The 21,763-nt window shown below is 39.6% G+C and overlaps 2 protein-coding genes across 2 annotated transcripts in view; one reads left to right on the forward strand and one right to left on the reverse strand.

Annotated features, from left to right (window-relative positions):
* Positions 1 to 1,362: 1,362 nt before the first annotated feature.
* On the reverse strand, positions 1,363 to 8,532 carry hsd17b3 (hydroxysteroid (17-beta) dehydrogenase 3). Its single transcript, XM_061072089.1, has 11 exons — positions 8,360 to 8,532; positions 4,564 to 4,610; positions 4,198 to 4,273; positions 3,981 to 4,088; positions 3,797 to 3,864; positions 3,196 to 3,240; positions 2,879 to 2,913; positions 2,691 to 2,772; positions 2,541 to 2,606; positions 2,294 to 2,443; positions 1,363 to 2,164 (listed from the first exon to the last, which is right to left on the reverse strand). The coding sequence occupies exons 1-11, from the start codon at positions 8,511 to 8,513 to the stop codon at positions 2,075 to 2,077; spliced, it is 921 nt and encodes a 306-aa protein (XP_060928072.1). The 5' UTR covers positions 8,514 to 8,532; the 3' UTR covers positions 1,363 to 2,074.
* A 1,486-nt stretch (positions 8,533 to 10,018) lies between these two features.
* The window catches only part of ipo11 (importin 11), a 105,258-nt gene continuing 93,513 nt past the window's right edge, over positions 10,019 to 21,763 (forward strand). Inside the window, exons 1-4 of the mRNA XM_061072058.1 lie at positions 10,019 to 10,118; positions 14,699 to 14,848; positions 17,338 to 17,438; positions 20,107 to 20,179. Of these exons, the coding sequence (XP_060928041.1) occupies positions 14,711 to 14,848; positions 17,338 to 17,438; positions 20,107 to 20,179 (312 nt within the window). The 5' untranslated portion in view covers positions 10,019 to 10,118; positions 14,699 to 14,710. The remainder of the gene's footprint in view (positions 10,119 to 14,698; positions 14,849 to 17,337; positions 17,439 to 20,106; positions 20,180 to 21,763) is intronic.

A 21,763-nucleotide genomic window follows, 5' to 3' on the forward strand; every position in this document is an offset into this window, starting at 1 on the left:
GCCCCGAACCCCTTTCGCTGACAATGTCATCAGTGTTTTATCTAATTTCCTTCACAGTTTTATTTTGATATAATTGTATCCGGTGTGCACTTATAATTGTTTTGCAGGGTTAATCTCTGTGTTTTTACAGTTTCCCATTACAGCTGTTATTGTTATCATTACAGAATCATGCTGTCTAGCCAAATCTATGCTCAATGACAATTTTATCTTTTACAAGATTAGTTTACAAGAAAATGGTGCAAAAGAAATACATCAATCTTAGGGAAGGTTATTTTAAACAAAATATTTCAACCCCATGAAAAAAAGCAGGAGGACATTCAGAGATTTACTGACAATACGGAGAGACAGGAAACAAAATCACAGTATATTTCAAATATTCACAAGACTAACACATCTTATTTACTCTGCCTAAAGAAAGTGAAACATTTAGTTATTGCTGTTTCCTTTAATTACTACAGACTGTTATTCACCAACCTGCAGTGTTACTAGATGTTTTATATGAAGTTCCTTAACCTGAATTATTGCAAATGTTCAGTTACTGTCTCCGTCAACATCACATGAGCTGAGTAAAGACTTTTATTCATACATGTTGACGACCTTCCTTTTTTAAAAACATTCAGTATGCGCACGTATCATCTGAGCCCAGGGTCACTCTGACCTCCCCTCTCTTTCACAAGCCACTTTTCCTGCAGCCTGCACTATCTCTCAGGGGAGGATCGTTCATCACGGCTGTCTAAACAGCCTGGTCACCCCGTGATTAGTGACTCTTTCAGGTCAAGCATGTCGGTGGCGCGCACTAATTCAAATAGCTGCATCTGTGAGTCTGCTCCTGCATGTGTGCGTACACGGGCATGGGGAGGGTCGTGCATGCTTTAAAAACTGTACATCATCCTGTAAGCAGCAGGCTATCAAACCCAGGTCTCCAGTGCATTCCCCCATTTCTCAAGTAGAAACTCATCAGTTCACTTCCAGCTCCGACTGGTTTTGTGGAAATCAGAACTGTGACTGACACTGTAGAAAAGTCGTCTGCTGGCGTACTCATCCGATCGACTGTTTCCTCCATCTCAGAGGGGGAGAGGGATGCTAATGACAGTAGCAGGTGCGTCTGTGTGTGTGTCTTACAACATGGTGTGTGTGTGTGTGTGTGTGTGTGTGTGTGTGTGTGTGTGTGTGTGTGTGTATGTGTGTGTGTGTGTGTGAGTGTATGTGTGTGAGTGGGGTGAATACCAGAATTTAACATTTCCAGGCTCCAGACTCATTTTCACCCATATTCAAGATTTATGACTATGGGGAACAGGGTACACACACACACACACACACACACACCAAAACCTGTCAGTGTCACTGATTAGCCACATGAGATGAGTTAAGGTCATTGTTTTTATTTAGATTTTAAAGACATTTGAACGAATGACATTGGTCGAGAGGCTGGACACAGCCTTATTTACCTTTCTGCTGAAATATAAGAAAATAAATATACACAAATACACAGAGGGACATGCAGGTTAAAAAATGGGGGGAAAAATTCTATCTATATCAACTTTTCAATAAAATGGAGAAGATGAAATATGCACAAAAAAGGATTTATCAAATTTAATTTGTTTAGCCTGTTTTCACAAATAACAATTTGTCCTTAGAGCTTAACAAGGTGCAACATCCTCTGTGAGGAAAAACTACCATATATTACAGGGGGGAAATGGAGACCCCTTAGAGAGAGGTGGAGAGGACCCCTCTCCATGCAGGACAGACAGAAGAGCTAAAGACATTAAATAGATGAAAACAAAAACAACATACAAAAAACGAACAACTCATAAATGTGCTTTCCTGAGGGTGGTTTACAACCATGTAACAAACGTTAAAAACAGAAATAAATATCACACCGGTGGCTAGAATTCCTATTGACAATAATTTTACAAGTTAGACCATGAATCGCTTTGTTCAAGAAACAGAAACGATGATTTGGAGAGATGAGTTTCACATGTTTATTTAAAGATATTTGCACCAAATGACTTCAAGTGAGTCCTCCTGTTTATTTATTTATTTCATTTTGAAACGCTGCACTTGATGCAGAGATTCAGTGTTTCTTCTTCACATAGTCCTGCAGGCTGTGTAACATCGACTCTGCATGGAGAAGCTTGAGAGGAACAGACTGCAGAACCCAGCCCTGTATGCACACGCACACACACACACACACACACACACACACACACACACACACACACACACACACACACGGATCAGTCTCTTGTCCTTTAATACTTGACATTATGAGTTGATTGTAATTGAGTTGTACCATGAGTGTGTGACAGACGCTGCCGTATGTCTTGTCTCCAGCTCTCAGGTAACGCAGGGAGCTTTTTACGAAGTCTTCCGGCGACGGCGTCACTATGTTGGTGTTTACGTAACCGGCCATCCGAGTGGAGACCCCGAACGGAGCAACCGCCTGAGGAAGCAAGAAAAAAAGAGAGGAAGTTGTGAGAAGGGTTTGTCCCCTCATCCCTCTTTAGTTTGATTTAAAGTCGCAATAACAATCAAAGTACCTGTATTATAACCCCTTTATCTTTGTATTCAGCGTGAAGACCTTGAGAAACTCTCTCCACAAACACCTACAGGAACATGAGTTATAACATTAAGGGATCATACAACATGATCGAATGAGTTTAAGGAGGAGCTGTTGATATCACACTCACCTTGGACGCAGAATACAGGGTATACAGGGGGAAAGGGATGCAAGCAACTCCAGATGAAATATTCACAATGAGCCCTTTTCCTCTGTAGTGGCAGAAACAGGGTGATCCATTGAACTCAATGTTAATCAGCTTGTTATGTTATCATGGTATTACTCATACATCTAATGAAGAGAACATGGGAAGGAAACCTGTTGGCCATCCCTGGAAGGATTATTCTGCACATCTGGAGACAAAATAAAACATGTTCAGAGGCTTGTCAGAGTTAATTTGTTTGGGAGGAATACACAGCAATGTGACTATAATATATATATATTATTATACTGATGGCCTGTTGGAGGTGTGAGGATCAGAGACATTGCTCATAAGAAGGAAATGATAGACAGTGTGCAAGATTCTTTGTTTGCATCCTTCATCTCTGTCACTGAGACTGTACAAGTAACTGTTTAGAAATTGGAACTTAGAGTTCATTTGTTTGAAATAAGTCAAATGAATAATGTTCTCTTACCTTGGCCATTGTCTTCACATTGCAGTTGATCACCTTGGTAATTGTCTGAAAGCACAGATACACATGGGATCCTTTAAGTAAACTACTGGTTCTTTGCTGATAATGAAGGGACAGAAAATGTTTCATGTTGAGGAAGAAAAAAAGTGTTATTGTATGTAAGAATCATTGAAAATGAACATTTAGCTGAGGAGATCTGATGTGAAACTGGGTTCTGGTTTAAGTTATGTACAATGCAATCATGATGTAATGGAAGTTTTACAGCTCTGGTTTGGAGCTTTCTATGATTTGGCTCTGGTTTGTTTGTCTTGTGCATGTGCACGTGGACAAGCATGCACGTGGCTGATTAGAGGCACAGTCCTTTCAATGGTTTCACACTGTTCACTGATGCAGTCGGCAGAAACATGCCAAGGAGGGAGGCTGCTGGCAATCAAACACAAATGTAAACCGGGCTTTCTTTAAAATAGGGAAATTGTCTGTGCATTCTGTGCTTTGTTACAGCTCGAGGATCCACACCTCACATTGGGAGGAGTAACACTGAATTTAAACATATGTCTCTGTTGTTACTGATCCCTTAAAGTGTAACTGCAGAGGCAGCACTGACCTGATCCAGGTCTGCACACTCCAGGAATTTGCTGGGGATGAAGTTGGGCAACATGCCGACATTATTGACTGAGGAAAAAGGAAGCATAAATTGTGATGACTGTTTTATTACATTTGAGTTATATGTGTGCAATTAATAAATGAATAGAGTTTAATTATGTGTAAAAATAAAAAATACGACCAACTTAAAATCCCGATGTTGAGATCCTGAAGTTGATCCTTAATTTCACCGAAGACATTTTCATTCGTGAAGTCTGTCACTATCACTTTCACCTCCTGCCCTGTTTTATCCGCTGGGAAGAACGATAAAGGGAATATATGAGTAATATTGGAATAATCTGTTGTAATTATGTACTTTTACTTTTACAGCAAATCTAACGGACAGGTAAAATTAGTATTCACCTATTTCCTTTGCTACTTGGTCCAATGTTACTTTGGTTCTGCTCATGATAACCACGTTCATCCCTCGATCAGCCAGCTGAGGGACGATACAGTGCAGTGGTGAATAAAAAAGTAGAATGTGCAAAATGTATCATCAAAAATCATCAGCTTATCTATCTATATAACTTCAGATACAGACTTTGTTGCCTTGGTTTTTAAGTGAATGTATTTAATTCAATCTAATACACATAGATGCTTTTGTGTATAACAAGTGCTTTCTATTTGAAAATGAATTCACTTTTTAAATTCTACTTATGTTTTAAGCATAGAAATGTTTTTTAATAATACAAATAAAAGCTGTGTTACTGTATTTAAACTCTCACTTACTGCAAATGCGTACGCTCTCCCTATTCCCTCTGAAGCCCCGGTCACCACTGAAACAAGAATGCAGGGATTAGTCTTTTAAAGATCCAGTGTGTAAGATTAAGATGAAAGGGATCTATTGACAGAAATTGAATATAAAATAATCCTAGTGATGTTTTCACTAGTGTGTTTCATCTAAGTTGTATGAATTGTTGTTTTCTTTACCCTAGAATGGGCCCTTTATATTTAAATACTTTATATTTGCATTGGGAATGGGTCATCTCTACGGAGGCCGCCATGTTTGCTGACATTTGGCTTGAGGCGGCATCACCAGCTCATTGCAGGGCTGACATACAGAGACAAACAACCATTCACAGTCACACTCACTCCTATGGTCAATTAAGAGCTTCCAATCAACCCAATCCCAATTTGGATATCTTTGGACTGGGGAGGAAGCAAGAGTACCCGGAGAAAAACCATCCAGACACAAGGAGACTACTAATCTAGAGTCTTAAATTAACCTTACCCCTGCTTGCTTGGATTGTGGGAGGAAGCCAGATAAATGATATGTTATTGTGCAGGGCGTTGCAACAAGATGAGCAAAGCAGGCAATTGGTGAGAGGGGGTTGCAGAGAAGTAGAAGATCTAGAAGATCCAAATGTGTGTATGATGCTGCATTTAAACATTCCTACTTTACTGGTATGTATGTGTATCACAGTTTGCACTTTGTTTATCATTTTAATAGGAAAAGAATGGTTTGAAGATGGGAACGATGTGGTTTGGTATCATGAATTTCTTTTGGGGGGTGGTTTGGTTTGGTTCGATGTAGGGCACCCCAGGTGCCTGTTGCATTGGGCCCCTAAAGTCCCTGGACACCCCTCTTGCCACACTTAAATTTCATGAGATTCGACAAAGAAAAATAAACTGAGCCATGTCTTCAGGCTGGCTTTTTAACCTTGTGTGTCTTTTGGTTCTTTACTTCCTGTCATTGTTTGGTTTCCTACATCTGTGCCCACTTATCTTGTGTATTTAACCTCCATCCTCTCATCGTCAGCATTGTTAGCTCTGTAATTCAGTAACTTGGATATTATTACCCTGCTGGTCTTCTCATAAAAGACATATGGGTGAGAAAGACCCTTGCTATAGTTTTTAAATGCTCTTGTTTACAACATGTCACAACTATTATCATAGGAAATACATTTTCAAGTAGGTGGTTGCTCGAGTCTCAGTTTTGGTGAATTAAATAAAAAAAACAATTACAGAATAATAATCCGTAGGACCATTCTCAGACATGTCTCAGCCCTTTTCTTTTATGAGTTCAGTCAACTTAAAGCCTCTGGAGGCATTTCTTCTAAGAGGAGGGGATCGTGACACAATGACACAGATTCCTATTGGTCAGTCAGTGGGTCAATGGTACACAGCCACAGACCTGATCTTATAAAAACTATGCACACTGCTTGTTCTGTTTTATTTTGATTGCTCTATTTCATGTCCCAGAAGTTGCTTTTATTTTGTGTTTTCATCAACAGACTTAATGTCCATTTTGTTTTAGTGCATCACTGCCAGTGAGATATTAAAGTATTAAAGTACTGAGGAAATCATGTGAGTCAGAATTGATATTTTCCTTGTTCTCATGCAGTTACTATGTTGACTGAGCTTCTTCTGCAAGGAGTACAACATTTGTTTAAACCAAAGTAAATAGGGGTTGGCACTGTTGTTCTCAGCAATAAGGTTATCGGTTTGATTCCTGGATCAGCCAGGGTCTTTCTGTTTGGAAGTTTGCATGGTCCCCAAGTCTGGATCGTCATTCTCCGGGTTCTCACGCTTCCTCCCACAGTTCAAAGACTTGCAATTCTGGATTGGGTTGATTAGAAGCTCTGAATTAACCAAGGGTGTGAGTGTGGCTGTGAATGGTTGTTTGTCTCTGTTGGACTTGTGATACGCCTGCAACCTGCTCAGGGTTTACCCCGCCTCTTGCCCAATGTCCACTGGGATCGGCTCAAGTTCCTCCTGAGACCCAGGAGAATAAGCAATATAGATAATGGAATCATGGATGGAAGCACAATCAATTTATTATCAACAAGTATCTTGACCAAATGGCATTATCAGTATTCAGTACTCACATGTACCAATACAATCATAATTACTGAAATATGCTAGTTGTATTGTTTTATGGTTTTATATATAAAAAAAAAACAACATTATCATAAATACAATGTCTGATTAATAATTAATTAATATTCCTGACACATGTACTCATGCACTGTCATGAACATAAAGTGCTGACAATCACACAGGCACGTAACTGTAAACATTCACTTCCCATGTATGTGTCATCATCGACCAATACAACACGTCTGAGGCCACTTGAGATCGAAAAGACCCAAGTTTGAAGGACATTAAGGGGAAAAAAACTCATGCAAATGTGGTTATCATTGTTGGGAGAGGAAATTAATGCAGAGGGAAGGGGTTGATGCAGCCCAGAACATAGTGTTCTGATGGCTGTTTCCCCCCGTGCTGGAATGGAATCAAAGTGGGCTTTGGGGAAGAAAGGAAAGATCAGCCCAGTATTCTGTGTTTTTTATGAGGCTTCTTTTAGCGCTGTGGGAGACTGAACAACCTCTTCAGGAGATGCCAGAGGAAATCTGGTAAGTTGATGAGACTGCTGTGGGACCTGCGGAGGAATGTTTCATTGTAATTAATTGGAGGCGGTCCGAGGGCTGATGGCCAGGCAAGAGCCCTCACTTGCATTTAGGAAAATAATTATTGACACTCCAGTTTAAGGTTAAAGTTCGACTCCCTGTGCCATCTAATCATCCTGCATCTTAAAATGTGTTAGATAGGCAGGACGGTTTTTCTATTTGTCATTGATAACACCAGTTTCACTTCTTTGACCCTGGTCATACAATTATTATAATTAAAACAGAAACACAACAGCAATTAACATTTTGTGAATAAACTCAGATGGAATGTTCTGTTACCTTAATTAGACTTTTCCTTTATATAATAATGTTTTCACTGGACCAACGATCTTGTGCTTCAACCCTGTCAGTGAGTGAGTTACACACTTTCCAAAATATCTCAGCAAATAATCGGATTAGAGACACAATTTAAAGCCTGTGTTGATCATAAGACGTCACATGATGAGGGCCATCATAAAGAAATTACACACAGGTCAGAAAATGTCATCATCAGCCAAATTTGAAAAAGCATCTATCCACAAATCTCTGCTCAAACATGACCTAAAGCTTATATAGATTGGTAGAATATGATCATATCGGTAGGAATGACGTTACCATGATGTCAATTAAAGTCAGAAAATGACCGTGTAGTGACTCATTCTCTTTTGCAACCAATACAATTAGAGGGACATTCTACAGCTATTTAGATTAACCAATCATTTGTCATCATATGATATAAATCATGTAAATATGAACAGGCATTATTACAACACAATAAGTTATCTTGGCCTGACTGGGGAATGAACAGTGTGGGTGCAGGGTGTGCACTGCACAACAGACTGAATAACTGAATCAACCAATCCCACTGGACTTTGTAACTAAGTTATTGTGGTTTGAATAATCAAACCATCCCGTGAGCCATTGTGTTGTTTTATGAGTGTAGTGTAAACAGTGACAGTGTAGAGTTGACTTTTCCAATAAGGCAGTGTGTTGTACAACAACTTCTGCTGTATATCCCATCTGTCTTCACATTTATTTATTCACCACAGTATAACCCACTGACTGTAGGTCTGACAAACAGCAAACACACACACACACACACACACACACACACACACACACACACACACAGAGCTCACCTGCCCACTCTCCCATTGAGGTAAAGAATGTCTTTGACAGGGGAAACCAAAGTTTTGGAAAAAGCATCCTGCTGGAAAACAGCAGTTTCACTCCATAGTAAACGACAACTGCTGCTCCGAGGGAAATGAAAAACAGCTCCATGACGTCCGGCATGATAAACTCCTGCTTTGACCCTCTCTGTGTTTGTGTCTGCTCTGTGTCTGAGAAAGTTTATGGTCCAGTGATCCACTAGAAGTACGCAATGACAGAAAGAGGGAATGACCCTGCAAGAGGACACTCCCATTTCAAAAGCAGCAGCCTCTCACCCTTCCTCTGCTGAACATGCAAACACACCCACAAATACTACATGTTGGTATTTTATTATATCAAAATGATGAGTAGCTCCTGAGGTTCCACATTAAACATGTTAACTAATGCCTTTACATCCTATTCATCACGTATTCAGCAGCAGTGATTTATACTTTCAAACCCCAAAACCACAACTTTCTACTTTAACAAAAATCATATAGAAAGCATTTTTGTAAAAGGAACAAGCAATGCTAATTTAAAACAAAGCCAAACTAATTAGAGAGTAGGAATACTCCAATACTCACATACAAATCTCATAGATATGTAGAACTGTAGCTGTCCATAGATGAGATATGGTTTAAACCTATTTAAACTTTGTCAATTTTATACTATTTATTATTGTATATTCCCCTAGTCACACGTGTGACTGAATGTTTAGTACAAATGTTCTGTACTATTGTTTTTATTTAGACCAAATAGTACAAAATCCCCTAAAAAATAAAAATGTGAGTCTTTGTAATCAACAATAAATCAGGTCACATCTTTCCAGAGGTTATTAGTGTGGGGGTTTGGTCTATTGCAAAAGGAAATAGAAGATGCGTTTCCAAAACAAATCTGAATCATAGAAGAAACAAGAAAAACACAGAATACGTAGAAAAACAGCTATTAATAAATAATAAGTCAAACTTTACAATGTAGGACTAAATAAATACAATATTACTCACATTAAATTACATATCAGTTGAATCAAGGAAAAATAAAAAACAAAATGTCCCAATATGATGATAAAAACAACATAAAGTGCTCATTTGCTCATTTTGGATACAGTTGGGTTTCTCTAAAAAAACTCGACACAAATATGTTAAGATGTAATTTCTATTCATTTATTTCTTCCCATGTATTTTGTGAAGAGCTTTGTAACCTTGTTTGGATAAGTGCTATACAAATACAGTTATTATTATTACGAAACAGATCAACAACTTTAATCCAGGGTCAGAGAAAGCAATAATTCAAAATAAAAACTTTTCGTTTGGGCAAGGATTAATTTCTCCATGTATAAAATGAAATGAAATCATTCAACCTTAGAAGTGACCAATTATAAGTATAAGGTTAAACGTATAAGTATGTATTACACTGAAATTTAACAATGATGTATTTAGGTATAATAGTTACAGGATGACCAGTTTGCTTGTTAACGAAACCTTCTGTGTCAAAAGATGGAAGAGTTTGTGACGGTGACACAACCAGCACGTGGATCAGCTTCATGAAAGACGCAAATTAGGATCTTGGAACCTGCACATGGTTCAGCTGCTGGCCGGTGACGTCATCACTGCGCGCCTGCTCTGCTGCCCGCGCCATTCCTACAAACGTGTGTCTCCATCTCTCATTACCCACAGGCTGAGCTGCAGCAGCCTCCGTCACCAGCCTCCGTCACCAGCCTCCTCTCTGCTGCCGCCGTCCCTCTCCCAGGTGAGCCCGGGCGTGTTGTTCTGCTCCGTCTTTAGAGGAGAAGCCTCGCTACACACCACGGACCTCCTCGGCCCCTGGTTTCGTGTTGGATAACTTTAGCTCGTTAGCTAGCTAAGCCTAAGTTAGCTTTGTTGCTGAGGGGTATGCATAGGTTTTGTGGGTTGGAATCAGTGTCTGTCCCGTTTCCTCTCCTGAATGAAGAACGTGTTTTAATAACAGAGGACGCTGGGACATTCTGTGAACGTTTCGGAGCTGATGAAACGTCATGTCAATGTTACGATGCTGCTTCTGTCACTCGACTGAGTTTGTTTTGGTTCTGTGAGCTTCAGAAAGACGGTTCCCTTCATAGACAATCCTCTTAGCACATGTGTGTTTGTGTGTCAACATGTTAACACGTACTGTGTCACTAACGCAAACAGCTGTGTGTTTACGACCAGACAGAAGAACATGTCACATCTGTGTCTGCTGCATCGTTTCGGTTGATAATCCTTCATTTAGTACAGCTACCGCCATCAGGGTTTGACGTCCATTTGCTAATCAAGTCATCCTGCTAGCTTACTTGTTACCTAAGCATTTAGCCACTAGCTAATGTTAGAGCAAGGCCCCCAGGTTTGACAGGTTCTCCAACACAGGTGTAGTTAACCTACAACAGCACTAAACTGTCAGGCACAGCTCCCTGTTACATGCTTTATATATTGGCACTGCAGCCTGAGAACAAGCAGGTTTCATGTTGTGTATCTGCAGATGATTAAATCTAGGTGAGCTGAATTGCTTATGTTGCTCCAGGGTCATCCATGTCAGCTCACTGTCACACTGGGACCTTTTGTCACATATTAATATTTAAATGTCTTTAAATATTTCCCTTAATGGAAAGACAGACAAACAAAAACACAGTGTGACAGTACAAGTACATGGCTTATACACACAAGACAAACCAATGGAATAAATGGGAGTGGGGGACCGTCTTTCATGAATGCAAGTGATGTTACCTCAATACATACTTTGCCTGAACAAATAAATAATTACACTTTAAATAAACTTTTTGATTATCCATATATGGAAATAATGGGACCAGGACTGAAATGTTGATCCCAGCAAAGACACTAGTTATTACAAAGAGAGGACAGCATGTTGAGAGTCCAGCAATGACTTAATGTTGACCCATAGGCCGTCCCCACCCGTCTCCACACTGGGACACTTCATGTGAACAGAGCTGTTGTTTATGTTGCAGGAAACGCATGTGCTTCTCCCACTATGACAAGTGGGTGACGATGATCACATGAACAGTAATGTTCTGATATTAACCAGATTAAGACAATAGTCTGAAAGACGCCGCCGTGTAAACAGGATTTTTTGATTACTTCAACCCGAATTAGGTCATACTCATAATAAGCACTAATTGAATGGATATATGAGGAGTATTACGATCTTCAACACCCTTCTAACCTGGAATTAGCGTCTGTGCTGAGTGATCTGATCACAAGTGTTCAGCTCTGAGTTCAGGACTTATCACATCCTGATACCTCCATACATTCAACATTGTATTTGCCCTGTAAATACAAATCGGCCCTGAACCACATATGAATGACCACATACTCGGTGGACGTCCTTATCCGCTACAATACAGAATCAAACCTTGTTTTAAACTTTTCGGTAAATTGCCACAATATCAACACTGATTACTAAATAGAAATTGATACTTAAATGGGTAAAATCTTACTTCACATCGTTGCTTCACAAGATTCAATCAACACCTCCTGACTCCTCTCTACCTCTTTCTGTTACCGACACACACAGAACATCTGTAAACTCATACGTGGTAAAACAACATAATTTACTCTTCACAAAGAGAAATGATGTATGTGATAGTTTACATATAGAGCAGGGAAGTGAGATTCGATCAGGACGCATGTTAATGTCAGGTTAGAGCAGACAAACTTCTTCTTACAAGGGCTGAGCAGGGCCTTATTTGCATTATTTAGACACTTATACATCTTATCGGATATAACAATCTAGTGTAGTATTTGAAGCATTTTGTGACATCGACTTGTTCAGCAGTTTTCAACTGCTTGATATTATAATCAAACTATGCTCTCATTTACATTGTTGCCGTCCATGTAAATGAAGTCACTCACAGCAGTGAAAGAGCCCCATGACACCAAGTCAATTTCCTATATGTGCAAACATACCTGGCAAATAAAAGAATTCTGATTCTGATGATATTACAGATCAAGTGGGCAGCCTGAGAAGAAGCACAAACAATCAATGACCATATTTCTACTGTGCATGGATGTTGCACAAGTACCTAAGTTGGTGTTTTGACACTGATTTGAAATGGACAGTAACATTATGCAAAGGAACGCTTTGCAGATTGTTGTAATGCACTGGGAACTGACTCTCCTTTTTTAAGGGTTTCACTAACTGTGTGGAGCGCAGATTCTCAGAATGATCACCTTGAGAGTCGTTCCAGCTTTAAACAACTCTTTAAAAATGGCAAGTCCCTTTGTTCAAACTAAAGTATTAATGTGCAACATAGCCGTTATTGACACTAAAATGATTCCACCTCTTTGTTCATCCAGAGAGTGTCTAAAAATACCAGACAGCTCAAAGATGTGAGCATTTACAAATATAGATAACTGTCCCTAATCACATTATAGCATGAGCAGAGCCTTTGTTTCTGGCCAAACTTATGGCCTCACTCCTTAAGTGCTCAGCTGAGAATCTCAAGCTCATCTGCAGAATCTGTGTTGGTAGAGTTGCTTTGGGTAAAACCTGCTACTGTCACAGAGTTTCTTCTACATGATGGAGACTCAAAAATCACAACCAGATCCTACTGAAAAAAAAACAACGAAGCGCAACAGGATCAGGCAGAAGGATGAACTCATTGAACTCTGAATACATAGTTCTAATGTTATCCAAGGTTTCTGATCACGTGTCATTACAAGCATGTCTCGGACTCTTTCAGATTCAGCCTCTCATTGTTGACTCAGTAGTTAGGATGAGCCTTTAGCTTGGTCTGTGTACTACATACACCTGTTTCTGAAGGATTTACATGTAACAAGATAAAAACATGCCAATATTAGCCAGATACATCTCTGTATCTGTGTTTGTTTTATTTATTTTGGTCTGCAGACAAATTTTAACAATAGTCGCCCTTTAGAGACTTAAATGCCCTTCGTTAATCTCATCAACAGTATTGGTGCTACTTTTATCAATCACACCATAAAACCGAAACCTTCAGAGTCTTCCTAGTGGCTTTGTCACTGAATGAATAATTCATGGTTTGTTTATTAAAAGAATCAGTCTCCTATGTGACACAGGTCGGTCCAAAGCACTGCCACTGAATTCTAGTGTGAAAATACAACCACAATGCAATGGTCACAGGAGCACACAGTGGCACATGGAGCTGAATTTTTGTTTCTGGGCTGTAGATGGCATCCTTGCTTAATATTTCCCCTCACTGTTATTTTAATCAAATTATTCAGCAACATATTCTGGCCAATGTGTTGTTAAAGCGTATTTTTAATCTTTCGGAACAAACTGCTCCTAAACGTTCCTGACTGCAGATTTTTGCCACAACCAGTTGTCAATAAAAAATAATATTTATTTTGCTTATAAAAAGGTTTGCCACGTTTGCTTCTCAGATAAACTTTTGGTTGAAAGATAGTAGTTGACTATGTTTTGCAGTGGGTGTAAATGGATTTGTATTTATATAGCGCTTTTCTAGTCTGATGATGACCACTCAAAGCTCTTTACAGTACAGTTTCACATTCACCCTTCCATACACACATTCATACAGTGCATCTATTCGCAGCACTTAGTTATTCTATGGGGGGCCATTCAGGGTTCAGCATCTTGCCCAAGAACACTTCGGCATGCAGTTGGTTCAGACTGGGGATCGAACCGCCGACCTTCAGGTTGGAGGACGACCACTCTACCCCTCAGCCACAGCCGCCCCTAAGCCTAGTTTTGCGTTTGTATTAATTTTGTGGTGTAATGAAACAACCACATTATTTTGTAGCCTAGTTTTGACAAGTACCTCTGGAAATATGGAGATATGACCTCCATAAGGACAGATTGATGATTCCATTTTAGTCAGAGATTTATTCTACCAGCGATTCTCTTTTTGTGGCTCAAAGATGACTTAGGTACTGACACAGGTTTTGCCTTTTGAAACTGAAATACATCTCTGGACCTGTGAAGCTGGGTTGCTTGAATAGTATCTGGGACTCAGAGCAGCTCTTTGTGTGGTAGAGATAACCTGTCATGTTATTATCAGGTGTGCTTTTCTTTTGTGCAGAAGGATTTGTTTCTCTCTCATGATGCTCCACAGTGATGCCAGTGCTGCTTGATCTATCATAAAATGGGGGAAGAAAGAGATAAAGCCAGAAAAAGCCAAGTTCTGACATTTTTGCACATGCTGTTTGACTCACTCGGCTTCTCTTGATGTTTTATTATCTTGCTGGTGGAGCAATTTAGAAAGTTTTAAACTAAATTTGAACTTTTCACAACAAAAGCAATACATTTCCATTTATCCTTTTCCTCCCACTCTACCCTTCCCTTCTCACTTTCCCTTGCAGATATATCCGGCTATGGATATGGACAGTGCCAGTTCAGTGGTGCTGCAGGCGTTAACCCAAGCGACCAGTCAGGACACATCTGTGCTGAAGCCTGCGGAGGAGCAGCTCCGACAGTGGGAGACCCAGCCAGGCTTCTACTCAGTCCTTCTGGTGAGGGATGATGGCAAATCATTTGAATAACTCGCTACAGTGAAAACAATTAAACCTCTAATAAGTGTAGATCTTTTAATCTAGTTGAGGAGAATTATTTGTCTGCGCCTCAGTACAGGAGGGACAGCTCCAGTAAATCAAATTTCAGTCAGATAAATTCCATGGTGTGCTGATGCACCGCATAAACATTTAGTGCCAATGGTCAGATTGTCATATTCAAGAAAGTTAGTACACTCAATTGCTCTGCTCAGGATATTGTATTCCCTCGAAACAACTGAAGGATATCTCCAAGGACATTTGTGTTAAAGCAAAAAAATAACCTTGAATCCTTTTTGTATTTTACTGAAGTTTATTCCCACGTCTCCAAAACCTGAAAATATAAGATCCAATATTACAATCCCTGATATTATTGTGCGTCTCTGTATGGAGTTCCTGCCTTTGCAGTGAATAGGAGAATGACTTTGGAAACACAGCAACAGCGCTCTGCCAGGTTGTTTAAGGTGATGGCAACCTCATGCAGATGGGAGGGGTTTCTTCCAGGATGACAAAGGCCCCATCTATAGGGTACAAGATGTTCCTGATGGTTTGATGAGTATGAAAATGATGGAGACTGCAGATTTTGACCTGACTGTGACATTTAGACGGCTCTATCCACCACTGTCATCATCAAAACCTAGGGACAGGAATCGGCAGGGACCTCCCGATACGATACTATCACGATACTTAGGTGGCGATACGATATGTATTGCGATTCTGTGGGTATTGCGATTTTGTAAGTATTGCGATTCGATATTACGATTTCCTGGGATTTCTTTTGGTTATTTTTTTTTTTTAAGTACTGGACCATGGAAAAATGTTGAATCTGACCTTCAAATACAACAGTCATATCACATAGAGCTTTACATGTTTTATTTCAAATATTAACATTAACTTAATGACTGCTGGGCAGCCAATAGAGAAAATAAATAAAAATGTGCCCTATTATTGTATAGCCCCTGTCAACTGCACACAAACTGACAGATTAAGAAATGTAAGCCACCTAGGCTACTTTTAAACAATAAATAAAAGGTAAATTAAATAGAATGAATAAAAGTTTACTTAAAATATAAACTTTGTAATAAACAAAAAGAAGGCTATTGTTGTTTGCATGTAGGCGATACAAAGCTAGTGCTTGGGTATGTTTAGATTCTTGTGCAAAAACAAGAGCTGGTCAACATGCTCTGGGGTGATGTTGCTCCCCCATATATCCCCCCCGTATAAACCAATAAATATGTTTGTTTTTTTTAATTTTTAAAAAATCGATTTGGGGGGCAGCATGGCGATTTAAAATCGTCATTCACAAGAATCGCGATTTGTAACTGAATCGATTTTTTTCCCCCCATCCCTATCAAAACCCCAAATAAGGGAATACCTTTTGGAAGAGCGGTGTTCCATCCCTCCAACAGAGTGACAGAGACGTGTAGAATCAATACTGAGGTTCATTGAAGCTGTTCGAGGTAAATGTGGTTGTCAAATGCCATAGTAAGGCAACGTTCATTATTCTATGTTATGGTTTTAAAATGACGTTTTCAAACCAAATGATCTCTGTACACTCAAGCGTTTTGGCTCTGAAACTTTTATTTTAGTCCCTGTCGATAATAACACTCCTGAAAGCGCATGAGCAGTCATGCATGCATGTGTAGTTGAACACAGATTGCTCGAATATTAGCTTGTCTCCTACGCATGTAAGCTGCTGTATCATTTTAAAAAGGCAGAATTTAACTGTATAGCAGCTGTTGGCAAAGACGCTTGTAATCGATGATCAATGTTGCCTTCTGCACTGGTAGCCGAGGGTAATGACGGGCTTTTTTCCCTATCTGTATTCAAGAGCGTGGTCTTTTAGTTTCCAAGAGCAGAAGAGAAATCCGAGAGCAGACGATTCACAAGCGCACAGAAAGCAGAAGGGCTGAAGCTGGAGTGCAGGAAATCCATGCGGGCAACAATATATCTGAGTGCAAGCACACAGTTTGAGCAGAAGCAGAGCAAATTTAAGTGCAAACGGGGGCTATTTGCAGGGTTTTGGTGAAAAGTTATACACAAACAAGTCATGCTCTCTTACGTAAAGAACACGCTCTTGGATAAAGATAACAAAAAAGCTGCTTGCTGTTTTTTCTTCCGGGAGGGAGTCATGCAACAAGAGTGTGAAGAATCAGTGAAGGCTCTGTTGGGACCAAAAAGTCACGCGCAAGCGTAGTGAAAGTCTATGTCATTGTTTCTGATGAATATCTCCATTTCTGCCCCGTCCAGATTAAAACACAGCCCTGGAGTTTTCCAACTAAAACGGGGCTAGCCGCGTTTCAGAACTCTTCTGTTTCAGCGACTCTAAAACGTCATAGTAGTGTGTACGCCACACGTATCTGTAGCAGAGTTGATGCGTTTCCAAATGAAAACGTAGTAATGTGGACGTAATTTTTTCACCTGTATGAATGTATGTTTGTCTTTTTCTACAGAATATCTTCAATAACCACATGCTGGATGTGAACGTTCGGTGGCTGGCTGTGCTCTACTTCAAAAATGGCATTGACAGATACTGGAGGAGAGTAGCGCCTCAGTAAGTGTCTGCTCGTCTCTCTCTCTCGTTCCTGGGTTCTGTCTCCCTTATTCTCACCGTTGTCTTCTCCTTCTCACCTTTATTCTCCTCTTCCTGTTCTCATTCCCTCCGACTCTGTCTCTATTCATCAGTCTTAATCTCTCTGTGTTTGAGGCTTTGTAATTCTCCTCAGATCTTTTTTTGTCCCAGATTTAATTTTGTAAGTTGCATTTTTTTCAGTTTTGTCCCTGCTCTTCATTGTGTTCATTTTTCCATTGTCTTTTCTTTTTACCAGTTATAGCTTACAGTGTGTGCCGTACAGTCTCCACCACCTCTCACAGCCTTATTGTTTTTCTTTTTTTACCGACCATCTTGATTATTCAAATCATCGTGCTCTGATTTTTATACTTGGTTTAGTCTTTTGTGTCTCTTTTGCCTGGCAGCAGATCTGCTCTGGGTATTCAAAGCCTTCAGTCTGTCTTCGGGTACCTTACTAGCTGGCTTTTGTTAGTGTTGAAGCGAACATTTGCCCCTCACTTTGCAGGACAGTTGCTGGCCAGAGGTAATCAGTTCTGCATCAGCACTCTGTGACCAAACTTTGCCTTCTTCACATTATTGCTGTTTTATTCTTTTTAAAGTTTTCTCCTCTCACCAAAGTTGTGTTGCTCTTTGTCAGTACTTCGGTAAAGTGAACTTCATTTGCTGGACTGCTGTGCAAGGGGTTTCGGCCGTAGGGTTATTTATGTGATTGCCCTTGGACACTTTGCTATTGATTCAGGGGTTGGAGACTGTGTGGTACAGCACAGTGCATGTGGTTTACAGTGATAAACAGAGCGTAGGTGACATTACATGGGATTCTTCCTTTGCAATTATAGGGATTTTACAGTATGCATTAGAACAAAGGTTAGAAAACTATTTTCACTATCAATTAGTATTGTATTTTTTCCATTTGTAAAGTATATTCATGATTAATCAATTGTATATAAATAATGTATTAATATAATGTCTAAATGGAGAAATTCAACAATAACGATGTGTCAAATAACAGAAGAACATTCTGAACAGGCTCAGTGGGCTAATTCTGTTTTATCGGTCGTAAAACAATAATTCTACCAATTATTTTCTACCTATATTTAATCTGTTTGTAACCTTAAACAAGACCTTTCTGGCACACAGCCCGGAGTGCTCTGATAAACACAAAGCAACAGTTGGCATGCACAGAAAGATCTGCTCTGTAAATCACCTTTTCACCATGAAACGGAATGACTAATGTGACTTAAGATATTCCAGGTACCTTTGTAATTTGTGTAATGAAATGTAACTTAATAACGTGAGGTTTTCAGCCCCTCAATGAAAAAATATCTAACAAGAACACTTTCACTTTTGTCTCACTGTTTGTAAAGTGATTGCTTTTAAATATCTGTTTTCAGAATCAGGTTTTAGAGTAGGAGGTGATATAGGAGTGATAAAAACTGTCTATATACCAACATACCATGTTACTGCGTCACTAAAGTGTAATGATGCCACCATTATTGTTATGAGTTCTACCTCCACTTATTATCCAAAGGTCTCTTGTGAAAAAGGCGATTAAAGATTCTAGTAAAAGATACACTAAAAGCCACCTCACAGAAAAATTCTACATCCTGGGCTTCCCTTCATATGAATGTAAAATATGTACAGAGATATATTTAGGATGGCGTGGCCTTGGCAGAGGCATGTGCTCTACAAAGTGCCACTGTAGTGGTCGTATGGCTTTTAATCTTTTACCCCATATTTCTTTGAAGCTTATCTTATTCCGACATTCCCAAAAATATGTGCACGTAGTAAATCTTGTTTCTGTTATTCACACTCTCCTGCTGGTAATTTGTTTCCCCCCCATGTCTCCGCTCTCCCTGCCCCAAGGTTACAGCGTGATTCATCCCTCACTCTTCTTCACATCAAACACTCACCCATGTCTCGCTCCAGCAGCAGTGGAAGTAGACTGTATAAATTCTAAAATTTGTGATGCATTGTATTTATGTGCACATTCACCCCCCCTACTCTCTCCAAAAACTCCGGAGAGAGTAGGGGGGGTGAATGGGGGGTGAAAACTGTTTCCGATGACAGCATATGAGTTAGAGGAGAGCGGAGGTTTCTCTCCAAAGCTCAGTGATTAAATCAGGCAGCTGGCAGGTCCTGTACTGAAGAGTGTGACGCAGGGATTTAATTGATCCCATAACAACGTGGCAGATTGATATCATATTCCTATCATCACCATATAAAGTTTGTGATTTTCATGGCTAGAATTTGAAATTACATTGTAATGAGTCACTCAGGATAAGAGCTGCATTCAACAATGCTAGGGCAGCTGGCACCCTGGTGATACAATGTGACATGGAGGCTTAGTGGTTGGTTCTCTCGCCTTCAGCAAGAAGACTCTGAGTTTTTAAGTTGGAACTTGTTTCCGTAAAACTATCCTCCTGCATCCTAATATCTGTATCCGTCACCTTGTTATTTCTCTTTAGTTTTTAGTATTCCCCCCCCCCCCGCTCATCTACAAATGTGGCTTCAGAAGGGTATCATCCTTTTTTAACCCTCATTGACCTCCTGTTTTCTATTTGTCTGTATTTAGTTTGTATCTCATCTCTTCTCTTTTTCCTCCTTCCAGTTTTTCCTTCTAATTGTATTTTTGGTTGCTTTTCTTTCACAGTGCATTATCAGAAGAAGAGAAGACGTCACTGCGTGCTGGTCTCATTACAAACTTCAATGAGCCTGTTAATCAGGTCAGTGGACAAAAGTATATTATTAAGCATCAGATGCTCACTCACTCTTTTTTTTTTATAAAACATGTGCCCTAGTCTAATAGGAAATTGACTTTATAGCATTTTTTTAGCCCATTATACAGGTATAAAACATTTTTTTAAGTGTAGAAAAAGTCAAGTAATACAGAATTGTAGTATCTTGCCTGTATACACACACATGGATTAGTTTGGTTAAGTCGACTTGAAGAAGAATCAAGATTCCTTTTCTAAGGTTGCCTCCTTGTGTATTCAAGGGATGAAGTGAGAGGGGGGGGTCTGAACCTTTAGAATCCCAATCATTCTCATTAAGCACATGCTGAGAAGGCAGGTGGTATATAATCCACTGGCAGCATTCTTCACACTGACACTGTATTTCAACCACCTGTTGTCACAAAAGCTTTTATGATATTTTTTTTATCAAATAACCAACAGATTTATTTAGATGAGACCATCTGTTCTATCCAAACATACAGATCTGATCACAGATAAGGAGGGAAGTCAAATAGAAGATTTTGTTATTGTCAGTAGGAGATTAAAAGGCAATAAAACTCACTGTACTCCCATTAGTGCCAGAGGAGAAGGACAAGAGTTATGCTAATATTGCTCTATACCATAGAAACATTATAGTACTTCCCCGTCGGATAGGAACATTTCCATTAGTAAAGTAATAAAGGCTTGGTGCACAACACTGGTATTAAGAGAGCTATATCGTATATCACGGCTAGAGTCCCAGTCGTGTGTAGCTTGGTAGTTGGTTTTATTAATGATGTTAGTGCGCACAGTTGAATACTTTATAGAGGCATCACACACACCATCCTGTTTTACAGTCTCAGCTGCATTTGCATGCCAGAGTGCTGATGCACAAACACTAAAAGAAGAAGGTCCTGTGCTCTTCTAATAGAGCCGCAACTTCACACGTGAGGGTCATGGCTCATAGGGCGTTCTAATCGCTTAATCAAGGCTGAAATAGCAGGGAAATCATTTCCTCTATTGTGATTGATTGCTTATTGCCAGACTAAAATGAAGCAGAATGGCACTTAGTGTAGTGCATTCAATGCCTGAATCCCCTTTGTTCTGATCAGTGCCAACGTTTATTACTGTGCAGCGGCTGAAAGAAGTTCTCCCCCATGAAACGACTTTTAAATCTTTTCGATTCAGACTTTTATTTGGCTCAAAACCAAGTTGCACAAACTCATCGGTATGTAAGTATCTTTTCCCTCAAGACCAATGCACTATCAGAAGGAATTTGGTGAAAGTGCAATGCCAAAATCTTGCAATGTTAAAGAAAGTGATTATAAAATTACTGGCTCTGCCCCCTCATCCTCATACACACACAATTTCAATTGGTTCTTTCTTCCTCCATGTCCCATCCTTCCAAAAAGTTTAGTGGAAATCCATTCAGTAGTGTTTTCGTAATCCTTCTTACAAACTGACCAAGCAATCAACCTCCTTGGCCGCGGTAATAACATGAATGATGGAGCCAACCAATTTCAAGGTGGCTAAGTATTTTACTTAGGTAACTTAAATATTTAGTTGTCAGTTTACAACTGTCAATATATTTTATTG

This window comes from Limanda limanda, chromosome 5 (genome assembly GCF_963576545.1).
Source record: "Limanda limanda chromosome 5, fLimLim1.1, whole genome shotgun sequence".
Lineage (NCBI taxonomy): Eukaryota > Metazoa > Chordata > Actinopteri > Pleuronectiformes > Pleuronectidae > Limanda > Limanda limanda.